Genomic DNA, 19,222 nt, shown 5'->3' on the forward strand with positions numbered 1-19,222 from the left:
AAGAAATTAATTTATTACAAACATGATGCCCAGTGAACAGTCGCAGTTGGATTAACTGAGTCACCGCTTAGTTTGCACTTCCAATGGGTTCGTCACCATTATTGCTCGCAATATAAACAACGGCAACAGTTTGTCGCGCATTCTCTTCCTTTGATCGTCGTCATGTTCGCGAAACTGTTGCATTATTCCGACTTCGTTTCACGCGTGTTTCTTAACCACCAATCGGGAAGCTACCCCCCACTAATTTTCTGAGGAGATATTCGTAATGCTAATCTCCGTTTAGTTCAAACAAAGATTTCAGAAGAATAAAGATACATTTATAAGTAATAATACAAATCATTTGTAGACAAGGGTCCCTTAAACTATCAAAAATATTTCATCAGTAATCTGTGGATCTTTATGCAAAATGAAAATGTGCATCGATTGTAAGAGACAGGAGCCAAGTAAGAAGTTCCTTTCTTTCTCTAATAATTTTAATAAACTGGAAATATTTATGGGTGATAAAACGCATCAAATGCCTAAACTTAGTCCAGTAATTAATACAACATGGTAACTCTAAAGTTTAAACATGTAGTCAAAATAAGCAATAATAACTAACAAGGGAACATATTCAGATGCGAAAATCCGATTTTGATGAAACTTATGGGAGCTTCTAGTTCTTTGAAAAATATTTGACACGTATTTTTTTTTTATCGGCAGACATCCACTTTGAAGTGGTATTGTTTAAAATACTATACACGTTTATACTAAATGCTTATATTTCGATGAAACAAGCCAGAATTCCTTCCTACGCACGCCAGGTGCAAGACTATCTTCCATTATGCATAATTATTGTTAAATGGCAAAAAAAAAGAAAATCCTGAAACATGTATCCCCTATTTTGGATCAAAGATCACACACCCAAGTTTACATTAAAATGAACTAACAATAAATAAAAGAAACTGCAAAAAAAATCAAAATTTTAATATATTGTTTAAACAAAAAACTTTTGTTAAAATTTTCTTGCGCGACTACGTTTCCCATTGAAAAACACGCAATTTAAAAAAAATTCAAATTTTTTCGATCTCTGGTTTCCGAGATATCTCAAAAAATGTGGTTTTGAACCCCAACTTTGAGGGCTGTTTTCACCCCTTCAAAGTGGATGTCTGCCGATAAAAAAAAAAATACGTGTCAAATATTTTTCAAAGAACTAGAAGCTCCCATAAGTTTCATCAAAATCGGATTTTCGCATCTGAATATGTTCCCTTGTAAGTAAATTTTCAGCCCAGAAACAATTCAAATCCGAGTCTTTTCCCTTGGCTTTTCAACAAAAGGTTGTCTTCACATTACCGTGGAAATTATATTTATTATGACGAATGCGATATTTTCTTTTGCAAAGTGGCAGACGCACGATAGAATAGAATCGAAGTAATATTTCATCGGGCACTGAATAGCTCAAAGTGAATTTTCGATTTAGGTCAAACTGACCCGAACGGCGCGCGAGGGTTGAATGTTAAAGATTGCGTCCGACAGAGCAGTGTTGGTGAGCGCACAGATCGATCGGCTCGTAAACAAACGGGTCTCGGAGTTCGAATTCTGCACGCCAATATTATTCCACATAATCCCTGATTCCATCTTCCGAGCAATATGTTAAAAAATAAGGCGAACGTTTCAGGCACACAAGCCTCCAGCTGGTTTATAATGAAATCGGTATCGCCAACGGGTGGAACTAATCTCTACAGAAATATTGTACTTTCGAGCCCGCGATTCTCGAAGCGAATTTACAGCGAAACCTTCGTGGCTATCGATGCCCAATTTCACCGCGAACGTTCCGTCAACGGCCGTTCGATCCTCCAACGATTCTGAAAATCAATAAGGATACGCTCGCGTTCATAAATAGCCCTGATAAGGAGTAGCTAGGCAATCTAAGCATCTAGAAAAATCCGCGTCGGACGTAGAAAATCCGACAACCCCTGTCGCCATTACTAGACTGCGGATCTTTACGCGAAATAGAAATTCTCTTCATTAATAACTCTACTCTAAAGATACATCCATGGGGAATTACTCAACAAATTTATTTCTTTGGGTGTATGTTATTTAAAACATAATGGCTAACAATTTGGGCAGCATGTCATTGTTATTTTTATAAAGTAATGTAAAATAATCACTTTAGCGCTCCGTAAACCTAGTTTTAACTGTGGGGAGCCGCATCCAAATTTTTAACGCCAAACCTGAAATGCCTTATAGAAGTGAGAATATTAAATTGTACAGTTTTCATTATAATATATGCTTAAATAAAGCAGTCGATCCAATCTTTTCCTAAAAAAAACGATTTTATAATTTTAATAATTGCGATATAGAAGACTGGTCATTCGGACCGTGGTTTAGTGTTAACAATTTGAAGAAGTTGCGAATCATATTCTAATCTTTCACTGTTTTAGAATTCTCCTGCTCGCTATTGCCATAAATGCATAACGATCCACAGTCTAAAATAATGGCTAGATTGTCTTAGTAATCGTACAATGTTGGCTTTGAGACAACAGTAATTCTAAAATTCTAAAAACATTTCAACAATTCGAACCAACAATTATTAAAAGAAATAATTCTCTATATCTTGCAATTAATGAAGAAAATATGTATTTTTCATAAAAATCCGCATATAACTAGCTTATTTACTAAAATCATTATGGGATGGCAGACATTCCTACCCTGCTGCCAGCAATAGATGCAGACAATTTTTATCTTGCATAAAAATCCGGTCTACTAACGATCGCCAGCAGGATGCAGCAATAATACTGCACGGTAAAATCGCTCGACAAAATCGAACTTGCAACCCCGCTTCCGTCGATTTTCTCCGAAAATTCTGTTTGTTTCGTCAAAGAGAGCGAGAGAAAGAAAGAGAGAGAGAGAGAGAGAGAAAAAGAATTGAAAGGTGTAAGGGACTTACATGAATCACGTGCAGGTCGACAGATATACCGAATGGGGCGACTCTAATCGGCCGTGCCCTCTTCCCGATCGAAATTGGTAGTAGCGTGGCTGTTGATGCCGCAGGTGACAGTGTCGTTGCCGTTCCTACCGTACCCGATTCCGATCGATTGTAATTCGCGAGGGGACGTACTACGAACTGCGACAACGGCATCGCGATGAACGACGACAACGGAGCAATCGGTGCATCGCCGATATGCGTGTGCAGTGACGCCGCTCCTCGCCATCCCCGGCGCCGACACCGATTACCGACCAGTCGCTGCAATTCACCAAACACAGTTTCGGTTTTTACTAGGGGACATCGGGAGAGACGGGAGAGCCGATCCCGATTTTCCCGAACGACGGTCTCAGCCTGAAACCACCCCTCAAGAATCGAGGCTGATGACTATTTTTATAAAGCAATCGAAAACGACCCCTTTTGTTAAACCTAGCGTTAAAGACGGTGAGCAAGATATCTCAAGAACTATCTTCAAAACTATCTTCGTCAATATTCTTCTTCCTTCGATTTAAAGAAGAACAAGCGTCGCCTTTGTAAAAATTGAATTATAGTTTCGTAATTTTTTGAATTTCCGGGTTCCTGTGATCCGAGGAAATGTTCCCGCGGCGAGCAAGAAGGCGTCCCACGATACGCGGACGTCGACATCGTTTTATGGCGACGGAAAGGGTGGTGAACAAAGCGTGATTAGAGGGTGGATATACCGTAGATAATTAAGGGGTTGTTAGGTAACACGATACTCACGTTTGGCCACGGTAAGATCAACCTAGTCCCTGGTCGACGAACGCGATCCAGCGAACCGAGCCGTGGACCAGGGAAACGACGCTTTTCTTGTCCCCTTTAACCCTTCCTGTTTGCTCCATCCATATGGATTACGCTCGAATGGAAACCGAGGGCGAGACTTTGCCTCTCATCTGCGAACGAACAACGAACAGAACAACTCGTTATCCAACGTGGAAAAATAAATCGCGAGGGAACGTAACACGCGGATCGAACAGAAATCCCGTGTCGACGATTACACAAACGGTCGAAGAAATTTTTGCGAAAAAATCCCGCCGTCCATCTTTCACCGTGAAAATTCTCCTCTCCCTGGACGTTAATTTCGAAAGTTCGCGGCCCCGTCTCGAACCCCCACGGACTTGAATCGATTTAGGGGTGGAAATGGTAAAATAAACGGGAAAAAAAGAAATATTCTTTTAAATGTTGTTCAGATTTAGTACAAAATCGTTCGGAAAATCTTTAGCAAGAGCGTTCGTAGTATATTTTGGGAAGCCATTTTTTAGTTCGGATTTTCCATCGACAAATTACAAATTTCCTTTTTAGGGGACCTTCGCTACAGCGCTTGCAAACATTTTTTAATGAAACATTAAGTAAAGTAAAAAGTGCAACAGCACTAAAAAAGAAAATACCTTGAAGAACTTTTTTCTTCCCGATAGAAAACATCGATCTAGTATTTTTGATAAAGGGAACGAGTAAAGTGAATTAGTCGGACAGTTTGCATATGTTTTATTACAGTTTTATCGTATTATCATATCCCCCTTCTGTTTTCCCGAGAATTCTGACTCATAGTCGTTCTGTGCCCGTGAAACAATCGTTGAATAAGGGACGGCCGTGCCGGGCGCACGCGAGCTTGAATGCAATAATTATTAATGTCCGATTGCAGTTCCCGTGGGATCGCCGGGTGAACTTTTTCGATTGTTCGTCCAATAAAATTACAGGTCTCGCGCGGAAAGTTTATCCGGCCGCTGGAGAGGGGACAGCTTTTCAGACGTGTCTGCGTCGCGCACGGTTATGGTTTCGAAAAAAGCGAACCGAAGGGTGCGCACCCCCGCAACGCCGGCCGTGCATTATAAATGAAACATACAGGCCGTGGATATAAATAGTTGTAATTCGGATATAAATAGTGGTGTCCACTCTCGTTCGAACAGATGGTATCCCTTCCAATTATTTATTTGTTCGTGCGGCACGAACCGGACCAAACATAGCTCGTGAATAGCCCCCGAAGAATGTCTCTATCTTCGTTCACCGATCACTTTTGCAGTCCTACTAACTGATACTTTCGTTTCTGCGAAATCTGTTTCCATTTCCACCCTTCAATGAAATATTTTTAATCGTTTCTTTTGAATCGTGGAAGTTCAAAATATTTTACTTGGTTTACTGTCTATAATACCTTCAACTACAAGAATCCGAGTGTTTTGGAATCATAGTGAAAAAGAAAGCAAACGAAAATGGACTGTTCGAGAAGGTGCTATCTAATAGGCTAAGTGCCCCGATTACTGTGGGGGTACCAATATTAGGGATCACGGGGTGCCTATATTAATTATACTGATTTTTAAAGCATAATGGATATTAGAAAAGAGATATTAAATTCTTTTCATTAATATCAGTTAATACAGAATAATTAATATAGCAATTGGTACCCCCACAGTAATCGGGTCCCTCACCCTACGAAACCCTTGAGAAATCCGGAGAGAAATTCGCGGTAGCTCTTTTTGAAAATGTGCCACGGTTACGTGTACGTTAGTTGCCCGCGCCGTGTGCCGTTTAATTCAGTTATTAATCAAATAGATGAGCCTTGTTTGCCCAGAACGGGCTCTGACCGACCCATCCGACCGAATCGCAATTAATTACCACGAATTGATCTTGGCTTGAACGGATGATTGAGAATTAACATATTGAGGTTCGTTCGGCGGCGGCACGTAACGAACCGATTAACTTCTCGGACGTGCGGGGGATGAATTGATTGAAACGAATTCGTTTCGATGCACATCGAATTAGAAACTGGGGAGAACCTCTCGGGCTGCGTGCGATTCTTCGCGAGGAGCAACCGCCCGCCGCTCTCGGGTACCTTTAACGAAGTGGATTTGCCGGGGCACATCCACCGGATGTAGACACTTGCCGGCGTATAAATAATAAATACGAAATGCGCGACAGAGGCTCCGGCCAGACGTGCAGGGTCGTCACCCCGCGAGACCGAGGGTCGTCGAGGTAAGAAACAAACGATTAGGCGAGCCGACGCGACGCCATCGTCGCGACGCCCTACGCACCCCATAGATCTGTTTCCACGCGAAACGGTGCTCGTCAATTTCCCAGCAATTCGAATCGACTCGCGCAGAAACTCCGAGTCCATTCGCCAAAATAATCACGGCAACCTCGTGTTTTTAAAAACTCTGTAAAGAATATATAGCTCGCGTAATTTTGATTATTTTTACTCGACAAAAAATCACGCGTGTGCTTCAAACACCAACAAATATGTGTGCGAAATCTCAATGCAGAGAGTTCAGTAGCTGGTCTGGGAAAAATTCTTAAACATTCCTGTGGAAACAGAAAACCAACACTCTTTACGCATCTACCGGCGATCATTTCTGATCAACGTGTTGACGGAACTTGTACTGTTGAACAAGACGCGAAACGGAAAGTGACCGTTCGAAACTGTTATATAAAGATTCTGAGTAGAACAGTTTCGACGAACCGTCATTCTGAACAACATTCGCGGAGCACCGAAATTTTTCGGAAGCCTATTAATACGTTTGGACAACGTGCTAAAATTACACATATTCTGAAAAATGACGATACTTCCGTCTCCCCCTCTCTGGAAAAAATGAATCATAAATACAAGCTTACTGAGAAATATTAGTTTCGATTTAACTATAGTGCTGTTATAAATGTTGGAAATTTGGTAGCCGCACTTGTAATTTTGAGACTGACCGAGCCTTTCAATTTTTATTCACAATTAGCTGTGTAGTGAGAAATTATCAAATTCGATTATAAAATATTAAATTGGAAAATATGGTAATTTTTGCAACAAATTGAACGTCAGTTGACTTCCTGGTGCCTGGAACGACAAAGTGTACATATTGTCGATACACAGGTGTCGTCATAAATATTAGAATCTGAGCATGGAGCCATCAAGGAGAAGATTAAGTACTCAATAAAATGTCTTTACTGCCCTCTCCATTATTCTTGCTTGTGCATTTCAAGAATCCTTCTTCTTCGGCTTTATTGCTGCCACAGAGATAATGTTAATTTCTCTATTATCATTCACACCGGTGTGCTACACCTTGACCGCTGCTTCTTTGTCAGAATCAACATTTGCGCAGCTATATTTCCATAAAACACGTGTAATATATGTCCAACATAATGAGACGGAAAATACCCGAAGAGCTTAATGAAAGGAACACGAAAATTGAACAAAAAGGAACAAGGGAGTCGGTGGGCGGTAACGCCGTTGTTTGCGATGTAATAAATTAGAAAGGGGCTCGGAGATTAAGCCTATTAAAAGCTATGCCGTGTAAATTACCCTGATCGAATTTTAAGATAATTAACCTTCAATGTCGGGCTCAGATATACACCGTTAATCCCATTATCCTTTTGTTTCGCCCGTAGAGTTCTATAATTTTCTTACGGACCCGGCGATTTCCAATTTTCACCGGTCCAACTAATTTTTAACAGTCAGCTTTTTTCCGTGACTGTAGATCCTTATGCGTTCATGGCATCCGTAAATACGGGAGAACGTGTATATTAACAAAAATGAGCGGTACTTTTATAGATATTTTTTCCTTGATCAAAACAATTTTTGTCGCATTCTAATTTTCATAAATCTGTGAAAATGTTTGTACAGAGATTCAGAGTGTATGTACTTGGAAGCATGCAGCATGGCGGTCTGGTCGTGGCGATCGGTTTCTACTGAATTTTTCACGAAACGTGGGCCAGACAATAGAATGCTGAGGCGTTCAGATAACGGGAGTTCGTATAAGTGAGGTTCTGCTGCGATAACGGGGACTAAATCTGCGAAGACAGGGGTGTACGAAGAAGCCAGTACCGTAAGCGTATAATCTCGAAGCACTACAAAGACCCTAAGAGATTACTTGTTGCGGTGCACTCGTTGCACAGGTATCCAGGGCATTTAATCGCATCAGCCAAAAGTCGCGTAAGGCATGGACACCGCAAGAGTTAGTTTCGTAATACAACCCGGACAACTCTGTCGTCCCGCTAAATTACTGCGGGGGTACCAATTGCTGTGCCTGTATCAACTGTACTTATTTTCAAAACGCAATGAATATTTAACACTAGAACTACCGAGTAATAAATGCGACTTACTTATACTGCTTTGTAACAGTGATAAGACTGTGCCCATTCAGACTTCATACAACTTTTATTGTAATATGTGCTTTAATGAAGAGGTTCATTAAAAAATTTCCGATGAAAACATTTTTACAATTTCAGTAATTATAAAAGAGAAAATTAGGAACCAGTCATTTTGACTGGCCCGGTAGTTCTAGTGTTAAAAAAGTGATACTGAATTTTTTTCATAAAAATCAGTTAATGAAGAGGTTCATTAAAAAATTTCCGATGAAAACATTTTTACAATTTCAGTAATTATAAAAGAGAAAATTAGGAACCAGTCATTTTGACTGGCCCGGTAGTTCTAGTGTTAAAAAAGTGATACTGAATTTTTTTCATAAAAATCAGTTAATGAAGAGGTTCATTAAAAAATTTCCGATGAAAACATTTTTACAATTTCAGTAATTATAAAAGAGAAAATTAGGAACCAGTCATTTTGACTGGCCCGGTAGTTCTAGTGTTAAAAAAGTGATACTGAATTTTTTTCATAAAAATCAGTTAATATATATGGTATACATCTCTTTTTTAATATTTATAATGCTTTAAAAATAAGTAACTGAGCCGCTTACCCTACCAGATCACCCATTTCTCAATTTTTTCAATTTTCTACACTATTCTTTAAACTTCGTATTCGTCTCATAACGTGTCTACGTCAGTCACTGAATTATCTGAAGAATATTCAATTTTCACCAATTTTCCACGCTATTCTTTATGCCTCCGACTACCGTCACAAAACAATCAAATAATCGAAATGTCTCGGGACGCTCGGTACGATTCATCCATCTCGATAACACGTCTCGTAATGTATCCAACAAGAACGCCAACCGATGACTCAAGTAGCGAAACATAAAACAAGTCATCCGGTTATTAAGAAGTGTAGACAAACGATACCATACGTTGGTACTGGTAGTTTGTAGAGAGTTCTCGTTTATCGACGCGATCGTTGGAATTCGAACTTCCTCGACGAGGATACTTTTTCACGGAAAAGAAGATTTCTTATGAATCTTCCTTTCGAGCAGCCGACAAATCGATATGCATTTAGCATCGAGCCGTTTCGAAACTTTTCGCCGCACCGACTCTTCCGTCTCCCCATATGTAAGCACGGCCTATCTATTCAGAAACTTTGCTCGTTATCTCGCGTCGCTTCATCTGCCCCCTAGTAATTTCTAGGCTAGTTGTGCTGCAGGAAGGAAATCAAATTTCTCATAAGCAACAACTCAATTTTTACCTTGTAAAACACGAAACAGAGTTTACATCTTCGACCAGAAATCCATACTTAACCTTCGAAGTTCGACCAAAAAATTCGTAACGCGGTACAGGTTCGAGGTAGTCGGAGAGGTGTGCGAAAGCGTGAAACAAGCATCGTGGAGACAAAAATGACCCGGACAGAGTTCACGACAAGAATAATGTCCGAGCGTTTCGAAATGTTCCGTCCGATTCGAGCTTTATTTACAGCCGGAATTTCTCATACACGTAAGCACAGGTTGTATCTGCAGAGCGTCTGACTCACCGCCGGATAAAAGTGTCAGCCGAAAAACATAATTGCCTCGAGGGGTCAGGCGAAAGCAAAGAAAAGCGCCACTTCCTACCGGAAATCCTACCTTAGCCGGGTGTTCACCGATTAATTTGGGCCGCGAAGAGCTTCACCAATCCCTCCACAATTCCATGTTCCTTTCCCCCGATCTTTGCCGGACAAAAGGTTAAATCATCATCATCATCATCACTGTACAGTGGCAGCACGCCTTTCACCATCACTTTGACATCACGTTACCGACATTCCGTGTACACTTCGCGGCTGTGTATATATATATATCGTTCAGGAAACGCACTGTCCGTATGTACAAATCATGATCGCACGATTTTCGTGTCTTATTCTCTCCTCGTTTCTTCGCGTTCCTCGTCTTTCCTACTAACCACGATCGAGATAGAGAGAGAGCGAGAGAGAGAGAGAGAGAGAGAGAGAGAGAGAGAGAGAAGGAGAGGTAGAGAGAGTGTACCACGTCGAGTCGGGGTCTATCGACCGGTGAGAATCGTAGGGCGGAAGAGGGTCAGAGACGCGGAACACACGAAAAATTCCGCACGGTTATGGTTATCCTATTCGCACAAGCCCCGGGCACGGTACTCGCCCGAGCTAATGACAGCTCGATCCATACACACGCGTAGGTTTAGGTCCCGGTCGACGAGTTATAATTCATTTAGGATGCGTTTAAAGCGATTATCGCTCGTGCACTGGTACGCAGAGGTCGCTAAACGTCGTGCGGCCGCGCTTCTACTAATAATCCGCTTAATCGTTCTTGTCGTTAGCATCTTCGTGGTCAATCGACATTTTCAGACCAGTTCATCACGTTCGACCATCGGGAGCCCGAGTCTCTCCGCCGAGCATTCCCCCGTGGTCCTCTATAAACGGCCAGAGTTTCCGTCTTCGATTCTCATTCGCGTAGCGTAGCCGCTGGAAACTCTGATCCATCGGGAACCGCTGTTTTCCATGCGAGGCGAGAAGCTTCTCGCGCTAACGCGCCACCATTGAGCGCGTTGCCACCATAAAAGTAAACGGCCAGCCTCTCGGTTCGTGACCGACGAAGATACACTTCCGGTTCCCTTTCTTCTTCCTATTACGCTTCTGGGATCGATCTATACGGTCACGCCGTCGATGCGGCATCAACGGAATCGTGTCCCCATCCAGGCGCTTGGTAAATTACATTAAATAACAAGTGGACTGTTTTATAGAAAATAGTCCAATAGTTGGACGACGTAATGCGAACTAACGGACTAATATTCTTAGAATTTTCTGTCATTACCAGAAACTATTTCCTCATTCCAAATTGTCGACTTCACGACAAAATATCATGCTGTTGGCGCTGCCAAGAAATATTAAAAATTTCCTATTCTATTGTTCGAGATGGTTCGAATCGAGATATTTGATTTTATTATTTCGTTGGAAGCGTGTACCGTTCAAGTATCGGTAGCACGTTTCCCCGATATTTTACCCAGCTCTGATTCCAGGTAAAGGGTTCTGTGTCGTCCCGTCCGATCTGCGGGGCCGAGGACGATGGGCGCACGCGTGCACGCGAACGAAAGCGGACAACGAAACCGAATGGAACTGGCAGCCAGCGGGATGAAGAACCGCGAGCGTAACGTTCGGGAATCGGGCAGAATCGTTTCAAACGTCGGCGAACATAAATAGTTGAAAGACGAGTCAGAGAGGAATGAACGCCTGAAATGAAGAGTGGGGCGGGTAGGGTAGGGGGGGTGGAGGTGGTAGGATAAGTAATAATACAATGAAAAAAGGGGAAAGACATGCATTATCACATTCCTAGTCTTGTTACCTGCCGCCCCCCCCCCCTCTCGCACGGTACCCTGCCCCTCTCATTCTCTCTCTCTATCTCGCACACAGACAGCTCCCGCTTCACTTCTCGTGAAAATCGATCCACTACCGGCCAGGCCATCAGTCCAACTTGGAACCGTACCCTCGCAGCGAAACATTACCTTATTGTCCCTCGCATCGGCCGGCGATCGTCGTACAGAAGGATTCTTAGAACACAAGCGACGGTAGCACGTCGACCGGCGTACACACGGATTCTCTAGCTGACATTCGTCGTCACTGGCGCGAACTCCGCTATCACACCGAAAGGACGGTCCTCGCGAACGATGAAGGCAGAACTGACGATACCGCGATCGAAACGGTCGCGGGGATACAACGAGAGACGAAAATAAATCGCGTCCAAAGTTCGCCCAGACGCACACCAGTCGGCCGACGACGCCAGACTGCGCGAGAGCGCCACCTCTCTCTCTCGTCTATTCTGCTTCATCCCCACTCTACCAGCCCTTGTATCGCTTTACAGCGACAGCGTCTCTCTCTCTCTTGCTCCGCCCTTTCTTCCTCGCACCCTCTCTCTCGCCCCTTTTATCTTCTTCTACCCCCTGAACCATAGCTTTATTGTCTAATCCGAGTGGCTATAATTTCTTGATTGAGTGCACCGCTGGTTCCTACCTCAACGTTTACCTTTGACCTGGAAGCTTCCGCATAATTTTCGTAATTTTCCGTTATCGGTGTTTCTCATCGATTTTCAAAAGCGACTTTTTTCTCCCGTGCGCGCTGCAATTTATTGCATTTCCCTCGCGTCACGCGGATATCTATCTTTCCGTGTATCCTTACCCGCGTTTCCATTTTCTCTCTTTCCCTCGCCATCCTGGCCGATCGTGTCCCGCGCACGCGCGCCGCGCTGCAAGCATTAGCGAACGGAACGCGTCTGCGTTCCTTCTCGACACTCTTTGTCCTGCCAATTCTTTCTCCTTGTTCATCTTGGAACCGTTCGTTGGAGTAGCGTGATCTGGAGGTAATTACCCAACCGTTCCACCCTCGCTTGACGGGAATACGCTATACACCGCCTGCTGACACCAACCGGCGGATGGCGACACGCGCTCCCATCCTCTATCGTCGGCGGACATGTGACCATGCAGGGGTAAATTATGCACCTTCGCAACGGGACCGACGAGTTACCTCGTCGGTGGCAGGCAGCCACGATATTCCTAACGCGCAACCCGGTTTCATGAATAAAATGTGACACGAGCATACGACACTGTGTTTTTATTTATTAGCATATTCAGCGACTCGATTTAATATTAATGCCCCGTGTTCGCTGTAAATGGTCCGAACGATCGCGTAACCATTTATGAATGTTCAATGTTTTTTTTTTTGTATTTTAGGAACATGGCGCTGACGACCGAAATAAAAAAAAAACGCGTGTCCAGGGAATTACTCACTGCCGCATTATCTTAGTTAACGAATCGTGCGGCAACGAGGGCTCTTTGGGACCAAGCCAATTCACAACTGTTAACAATAAACGTTTCGAAAACATTTTATGACAAAGCGATTTATGTTTAATTCTTAATAAAAGAATGGTAGTCGCTATTCTGACCATATTATTTTTACAACTTCACTGCCATATGTTTTTGCGCAATAAGATTATATTTGAGCGTATCTATGCGAATTTAGGAATGCTACTGTATCAATCGCGGATAGACAACTGTCGATCTAATTACAGCGCAAGGCGGAGACACGAGTGTTCCGTGTTGGAGAATCGAACCAATAAACGTCCGGGGATATTTATCGAAGTTTTCAAGTATCTTTGAGTATTTGCATGCCACTGAACCGTGCTTTGTACGAATTTCCGGTTGCTGCCGGGGCAATATCGAATATTTACTTTCAAGGAGCACAATGTTCGCTGTATTATTGATGCACTCTCCTTGTAGACTCCTTCAATCGAGAATCGACTACAATTTCACTGCTCGATGTCCCTCAGTGGCCGCTTCACGTGCGTATGCACATGTTATGAATACGACCAAATGTTTTGCGCTTTCTTAACACATTAGACAAATTTGTAGCATTAATACCGTATTATTATTCTTAAATCTATTATTTTTATGATTTTTGTAATTTAGTGAAAGGAAAAGTACGTAGCGACATCGATGGAAAATGACAGTGATTGAAAAGCTCTAAATTGAAGAAATCATAAATTATGTATCTCGTGACATGAATGAGTAGCAAAACGAAATTGAAAGAAAGGATCGCCTAAAGTACGACTGACATTTAGGTGTGGTCTATTCGACATGGATTCACTATGTCCTGATTAGGGAACCGGCGCTCCTAGAATGATTTCGTCATTAAAGAGCACGGAATCGATACTAGGACTGTAATCAAAAACATCGTTACGTGTACTAGTTTCGAAACGAATTGACTCTTCAAAATGAAACTAGGAAGAGTTTCCGTGACATTTGTTTGCAAAACTACAAAAGTACATACAAATAAATGATCGTATTTAAATTGATCGAATTGAACGAGTAGCCATCAAATATCGATGGCAGGTAGGCCATCGGTATCATGGCATCTCGATAGTCTCTTAAACAATTATCGTATATTATCACTTCGTACCAGGAAGCTGTAATTTGCTAATTGGATATGATAATCAAGTCAAGAATATCGTAGACATTAATTCATTTTACAAGGGTTTTATTAGTTTCGGACTAATTAGATACCACGAATAATTTCAATTCTATAATTCTGTGTTGTTTTTAATTTCTAACTATTATTAAGTATGACTATTCTTATCATTTAGCTTATAACACGATCTCAGAATGATTTTCTCAGTAGTTTAAATATAGAAATAATTAAGTAATGAAAAAAATAATCCGATTTTAGGATGATTACGTTCATTACTTGTCCAGTGGGACACCAGAATCAACAACCTTCGATAGCTCAGTTGGTAGAGCGGTGGACTGTAGTTGGCATGTTCAAGTAAGATATCCATAGGTCGCTGGTTCAAATCCGGCTCGAAGGAATCTTTTTTTTTTCGTACAATTGTACATTAGAATGTTTTTACAATCCTATTCTTTCGACTTTTATTATTTAGTGCTAAATAATTCCTATCCTTCGTGAAATAACATAAATATTGATCTGCAGGAGCATACTTACTAAAATTGAAGGCACGCAATGTAATTTTAAATGTATTGATCATTCATGTTGAATAAAAATGCATACAATAAAATGATTATTATTTAACAAATTCGTTGATGTAACAGGTAACATATACCGCAACCACAAAAAAAAATTTAAAAAAAGAAGTGTTCGACCGTGACAGGACTCGAACCTGCAATCTTCGGATCCGAAGTCCGACGCCTTATCCATTAGGCCACACGGTCAGTTGAAAGATGTATTCCAAATTTGGTATATCAGGGAATCCGCTATATACCATTATTTGTCAATATTAAGTATTGTATTTTGTATTTTACAGATATTGAAGTATCCAGCAAAATAATCTACGTATTATACTTTTCTCATTCACAACGCCCTTATAATGGTTTTCAGAGGAACGGTGCATGTATACTTAAGCGATTGCATTGTCAATATTGAAAAAATAAAGATGATTTGAAGCATTGGAAAATGATCGAATTATTTATTAAAATAATAAATGGGCCTTTAAATTGGTTGTATGGGTTGTCTCTCTCTAAAAAGTGTTTTTTTTTCTAAGTGTCACCTTTTGTTACATCTGTAGGGAGATCAATGACTCCCTAGTGCATCCGCTAGGCGACGCAGCGGGCGCCAGAGGTGCCAACACGGGATAGCAGGACTCGAGGTGTCTAGGGATTTCCCCCGAGACACTCTCGGCGTCCTCCCTAAACAAGCAGTCTGTCTGAAGCTGCCGCCAAGAGCAGATGCAAAATAAAGTTTCTTGCTACTTGCCTCCATCGTACGTCCAATACCTACAATTGGTGACCCCGACGTCGAAGAATGACGGAAGCAACAGCGCAAAATTGGGCAGTAGCCGTTCATATGCCCAAATTCTGGGCGGACTGGCCGGCGCTATGGTTTGCGCAACTAGACGCCCAATTTGCCCTGAGAGGCATCACGCAAGAAGAAACAAAGTACCACCACGTGGTGTCGCAGCTCGACGCGAAGTTGGCACAGGAGGTGGAAGACATCTTGCTCAACCCGGAAGAACACGGGAAATACACGAGGCTGCGTGCGGAGCTCATCAGCCGTCTCTCGACGTCGAAAGAGAGAAATATAAAGCAGCGCCTCGAACACGAGGAAATAGGGGATCGAACCCCGTCTCAATTCCTGCTGCACATGCGAAGCCTGGCGGGCAACGTTGTGCCGGAGGGGTTTATTAAAAAATTATGGATAAGCAGATTGCCTGTGGCTATGCAATCGGTGCTGGCTACCCAGGACGGCGTCGACCTGGATAAAATGGCGGCCTTAGCGGACCAAATCGGCAAGATGACCGCTATTCAAACTCCCGCCACACCGTCAACGAGCCAGGTGGCAGCATTCGGCGACATCAACGCTCTCGTGAAGCAGATAGCCGCACTCGTAACCACCATGTTGGAGGGCAGAGGGCGCCAACCAGGGCGCAGCACGTCCAGCAGTCGGTACCGCAGACGTTCCCGATCGAAGTCAAAGGCCGAATCTCGCCGCAGCGGCATCTGCTGGTACCATGGGCGATTCGGAGACAAGGCAATAAAGTGCACGAGGCCGTGCTCTTTCCAGTCGAGAAACGACCCACAGAGTTGCTGATGGCGACAAGCGGCCCTGAAAGATCGGCACGTCGCGTTACGGCGACACCATCAATGCCTTCTGCGCTGCAAATAACTTATTCTTATAATACCCCAAATCTACCAGCACTCCTCATACTGCTCAATTAATCAGTATTAAATAGTATAAGAATAGTAAGATAAGTCCGATAATTACCATAACAAATAAGAATAGATATAAGGCAATATACAGTGACTCCCATAAATATTCGGACACTATATATGTACTCGGCGTCCTCCCTAGACAACAGTCTCTCTGAACTGGCGCCAAGAGCAGATGAAAATAAAGTTTCTCTTGCCAACATTCACGCGTCTAGTTACTTGCCTCCAGCGTAGGTCCTATACTTACACATCCCTACTCTTTGACTGAGTGAGAGTTGGTACGACTGAGAGAAAAGCGTGAAGTTAGGCTAATGTATCAGTTAGTAGGGGAGCCGCGTGATTAGGAGTAGGATCGTAAAGCAGCGGCGGGGAAGAAGCTGAACAGCTCTGTTATAGATGGCATGAAAACAAATCATCTCTTTGGAGAATGACAGTTTGACACCTCCAGACATATTTCAGTAAAATTATAAGAAATAATATTTGTACAGAAGTTTTCTGAGCATTTTTGTATTGTATTTTAGATCTTTTTCCACATCGCTTCGTTCAGAACAATACTGTAGGAGAACAGAAAACAAATTCATAACAAACATGTCAACCTTTCAAACACAGCTTTTGCATGCTTTAGGAAACAATACAAAAGTTCTGCCAGAGTTGAAAAAGATGTTTGTTCGCCCTCTGATACAGAGTAAGTTTTTTTTTAAATGTATATTATGATTGTAACACATATTGCAAATATTTTAACCTTTCAACTATAGTTGCTGTAAAGTCAATAAATCAAGAATATATAGAAGAAGGAATATTGGACAAAATAAGTCAAAAATACAATGTACCGGTAGAGTCTGTGGATGAATATTACTCTGTTATCTATACAATATTGAAAGTTCACTTGGGCATATCATCTCAGAATGTAAAACCTGTAGAATTCAGACATATATTGGAAGAATTAAGGTATGCATTTACTACACTATTTCATAAATTAAATAGTTATAAAATACATTGACTGATATCGCTATTCCTTAGATTACCTCCTGAATGCATTGAGGATTTGTCCACCGTGATCTATGGCCAAAAGCGACCAGAGTTAATAGCAGGTTTACTCAATAGAACAAAGTTTTATTCACATCTGATGTCTTGCAAGTGGCGCGTGGACATTACCATTGCTTCCAAGTAATTTCATAATTTTTATTAAAGTACTATCTTTGTTCAGGTATTATTTCTTTGTTACTTTCAGCATCTTAAACAGAGTCCTAGAACCGCATATTATAATGAAATGGACATTCAGCAACGGTGAACACCTAATATTTGAATTATCTCTGTCAAAATTTCATCAGCTTAGGCATGCTGTAGCAACCATACTAGTGGACATGCAAAAACTTGAACAGAAATGTGCTTCAAAAAATATTGTGAGCAGTTGATAAACATACCAAAAATAAGAATTTCTTTTAATTATGTACAATAACATTTTACAAGGAAACTTCTTGTTAATAAATACTGTTTTAGCTTTACATTGTAGAAATATTGTAAATAAATAATAAAGCAAAATGGAAAAATTTTTCATATAGTATTTGATTCTAAAAATTGTGTTAGTCTCAACATTAACAAATTATAAATGCGTAATAAATTCAGTGTATTTAATGTAACTATTAATATCCATTTAAACCGTATATGATACAGAAATCTTCGTTACCTAGAGAGCGTGGCAAATGTCGCAGTTTCGTAGGGTGTACTATTTTGTGTGGTAAGCAGAAGAAGATTTTCTTCGAAAATGACGTCTCTGCTAAGAAACTGTTTGAAACTCTCAAGAAATTTACCTGTCGCAACACCCAAATGTAATTAATTTATTTAATATTTCTTGAATTGTTCTTTTCTTTGTATTATGTAATAAATTATTAATTTGATTGATAGGTTATCCGAAACTTCTCCCGTCGTTGAGAACGACTACAACAGCAGCCGAAAAGCCAGAAGTGCAGCGTACGTAAAACGATTGTTTATTACATATTTATCCATCGTTTAATAGTAATACGATGTAATAACGAAAAGCATTTTTAATAGCATCAATTCGTAAACCCAGCCCCGTAGATGTGAAAAATTTAATGAATTTTGGTCAATACATTGCTGAATGTTTGCCAAAATATATACAGAAGGTACAAATTATGAGCGGTGACGAGCTTGAAATATTAATTGCTCCTGAAGGCGTGATTCCCACATTAACATTTTTGAGAAATCATCACAACGCTCAGTTTACCAATTTGTCCGATATTACTGCAATCGATGTGCCTAGTCGTAAATATAGATTCGAGGTAAGGATTTCTTTAGTTAGGAACAGTGTCATGCTTTATAATACATACTATAATTTATCTTTTTATTTATAGATTATCTACAATATTCTGTCATTAAGATTTAACTCAAGAATTAGGGTAAAAACATATACAGATGAATTAACACCTATCCCATCAGCTGAATCTGTGTACGATGCTGCTAATTGGTACGAGCGAGAAATATGGGATATGTACGGTGTATACTTTTCAGATCATTCAGATCTTCGTAGAATTCTTACAGACTATGGATTCGAAGGACATCCATTAAGGAAAGATTTCCCGCTCTCTGGATTTGTTGAGGTATTCGAATAGTTATCTTATATCTTTATTTATGAGTAATATGTGCTATAGAAAAGATACTTTTTTCCATTAGGTACGCTACGATGATGAAAAAAAGAGGGTGGTATGCGAACCATTGGAATTGACCCAAGAATTCCGTAAATTTGATTTGTCTGCTCCATGGGAACAATTCCCCAACTTCCGGGAAATTGAAGCTCCAGCTAAGCAGGAACCAGAAAAATCAGAAAAGAAATAATTTATGTTGCTAATAGTATAAAGAATAAATTTAGTAACTGTAAATTTTGCATACATAAATCATAAAAACACAGCGAAGAAGGGGTTACTTTAG

General features: G+C 41.1%; 3 protein-coding genes and 2 non-coding genes across 7 annotated transcripts in view; 3 read left to right on the forward strand and 2 right to left on the reverse strand.

Annotated features, from left to right (window-relative positions):
- LOC143359545 (cholesterol transporter ABCA5) overlaps positions 1 to 11,711 on the reverse strand; it is a 31,063-nt gene extending 19,352 nt beyond the window's left edge. The window contains exons 1-3 of the mRNA XM_076797530.1: positions 11,570 to 11,711; positions 3,704 to 3,873; positions 2,927 to 3,223 (exon numbers count right to left, since the gene is read on the reverse strand). The gene's annotated coding sequence lies outside the window, so the exon portion shown is untranslated. The remainder of the gene's footprint in view (positions 1 to 2,926; positions 3,224 to 3,703; positions 3,874 to 11,569) is intronic.
- Positions 11,712 to 14,328: 2,617 nt separating this feature from the next.
- Positions 14,329 to 14,421, forward strand: Trnay-gua (transfer RNA tyrosine (anticodon GUA)). Its single transcript has 2 exons — positions 14,329 to 14,365; positions 14,386 to 14,421. It is a non-coding gene; the product is annotated as a tRNA-Tyr (tRNA).
- Positions 14,422 to 14,709: 288 nt separating this feature from the next.
- Positions 14,710 to 14,782, reverse strand: Trnar-ucg (transfer RNA arginine (anticodon UCG)). The gene has a single exon. It is a non-coding gene; the product is annotated as a tRNA-Arg (tRNA).
- A 1,822-nt stretch (positions 14,783 to 16,604) lies between these two features.
- LOC143359856 (COMM domain-containing protein 5) lies at positions 16,605 to 17,902 on the forward strand. 3 transcript variants are annotated; one of them, XM_076798157.1, is made up of 5 exons: positions 16,605 to 16,734; positions 16,798 to 16,961; positions 17,032 to 17,224; positions 17,297 to 17,443; positions 17,508 to 17,902. In XM_076798157.1, exons 2-5 carry the CDS (start codon positions 16,865 to 16,867, stop codon positions 17,689 to 17,691), a joined length of 621 nt encoding a protein of 206 aa, XP_076654272.1. In that variant the 5' UTR covers positions 16,605 to 16,734; positions 16,798 to 16,864; the 3' UTR covers positions 17,692 to 17,902. The 3 variants fall into 3 exon arrangements, with proteins under 3 accessions (XP_076654272.1, XP_076654271.1, XP_076654273.1); XM_076798156.1 differs by having other exon boundaries at positions 16,824 to 16,961; XM_076798158.1 differs by having other exon boundaries at positions 16,902 to 16,961.
- Positions 17,903 to 17,947: 45 nt separating this feature from the next.
- Nd-30 (NADH:ubiquinone oxidoreductase core subunit S3) lies at positions 17,948 to 19,203 on the forward strand. The gene is made up of 5 exons (XM_076798155.1): positions 17,948 to 18,105; positions 18,182 to 18,247; positions 18,329 to 18,576; positions 18,649 to 18,894; positions 18,968 to 19,203. The coding sequence occupies exons 1-5, from the start codon at positions 18,042 to 18,044 to the stop codon at positions 19,127 to 19,129; spliced, it is 786 nt and encodes a 261-aa protein (XP_076654270.1). The 5' UTR covers positions 17,948 to 18,041; the 3' UTR covers positions 19,130 to 19,203.
- Positions 19,204 to 19,222: the final 19 nt, after the last annotated feature.

This window comes from Halictus rubicundus, chromosome 12 (genome assembly GCF_050948215.1).
Source record: "Halictus rubicundus isolate RS-2024b chromosome 12, iyHalRubi1_principal, whole genome shotgun sequence".
In the NCBI taxonomy this organism is placed as follows: Eukaryota; Metazoa; Arthropoda; class Insecta; order Hymenoptera; family Halictidae; genus Halictus; species Halictus rubicundus.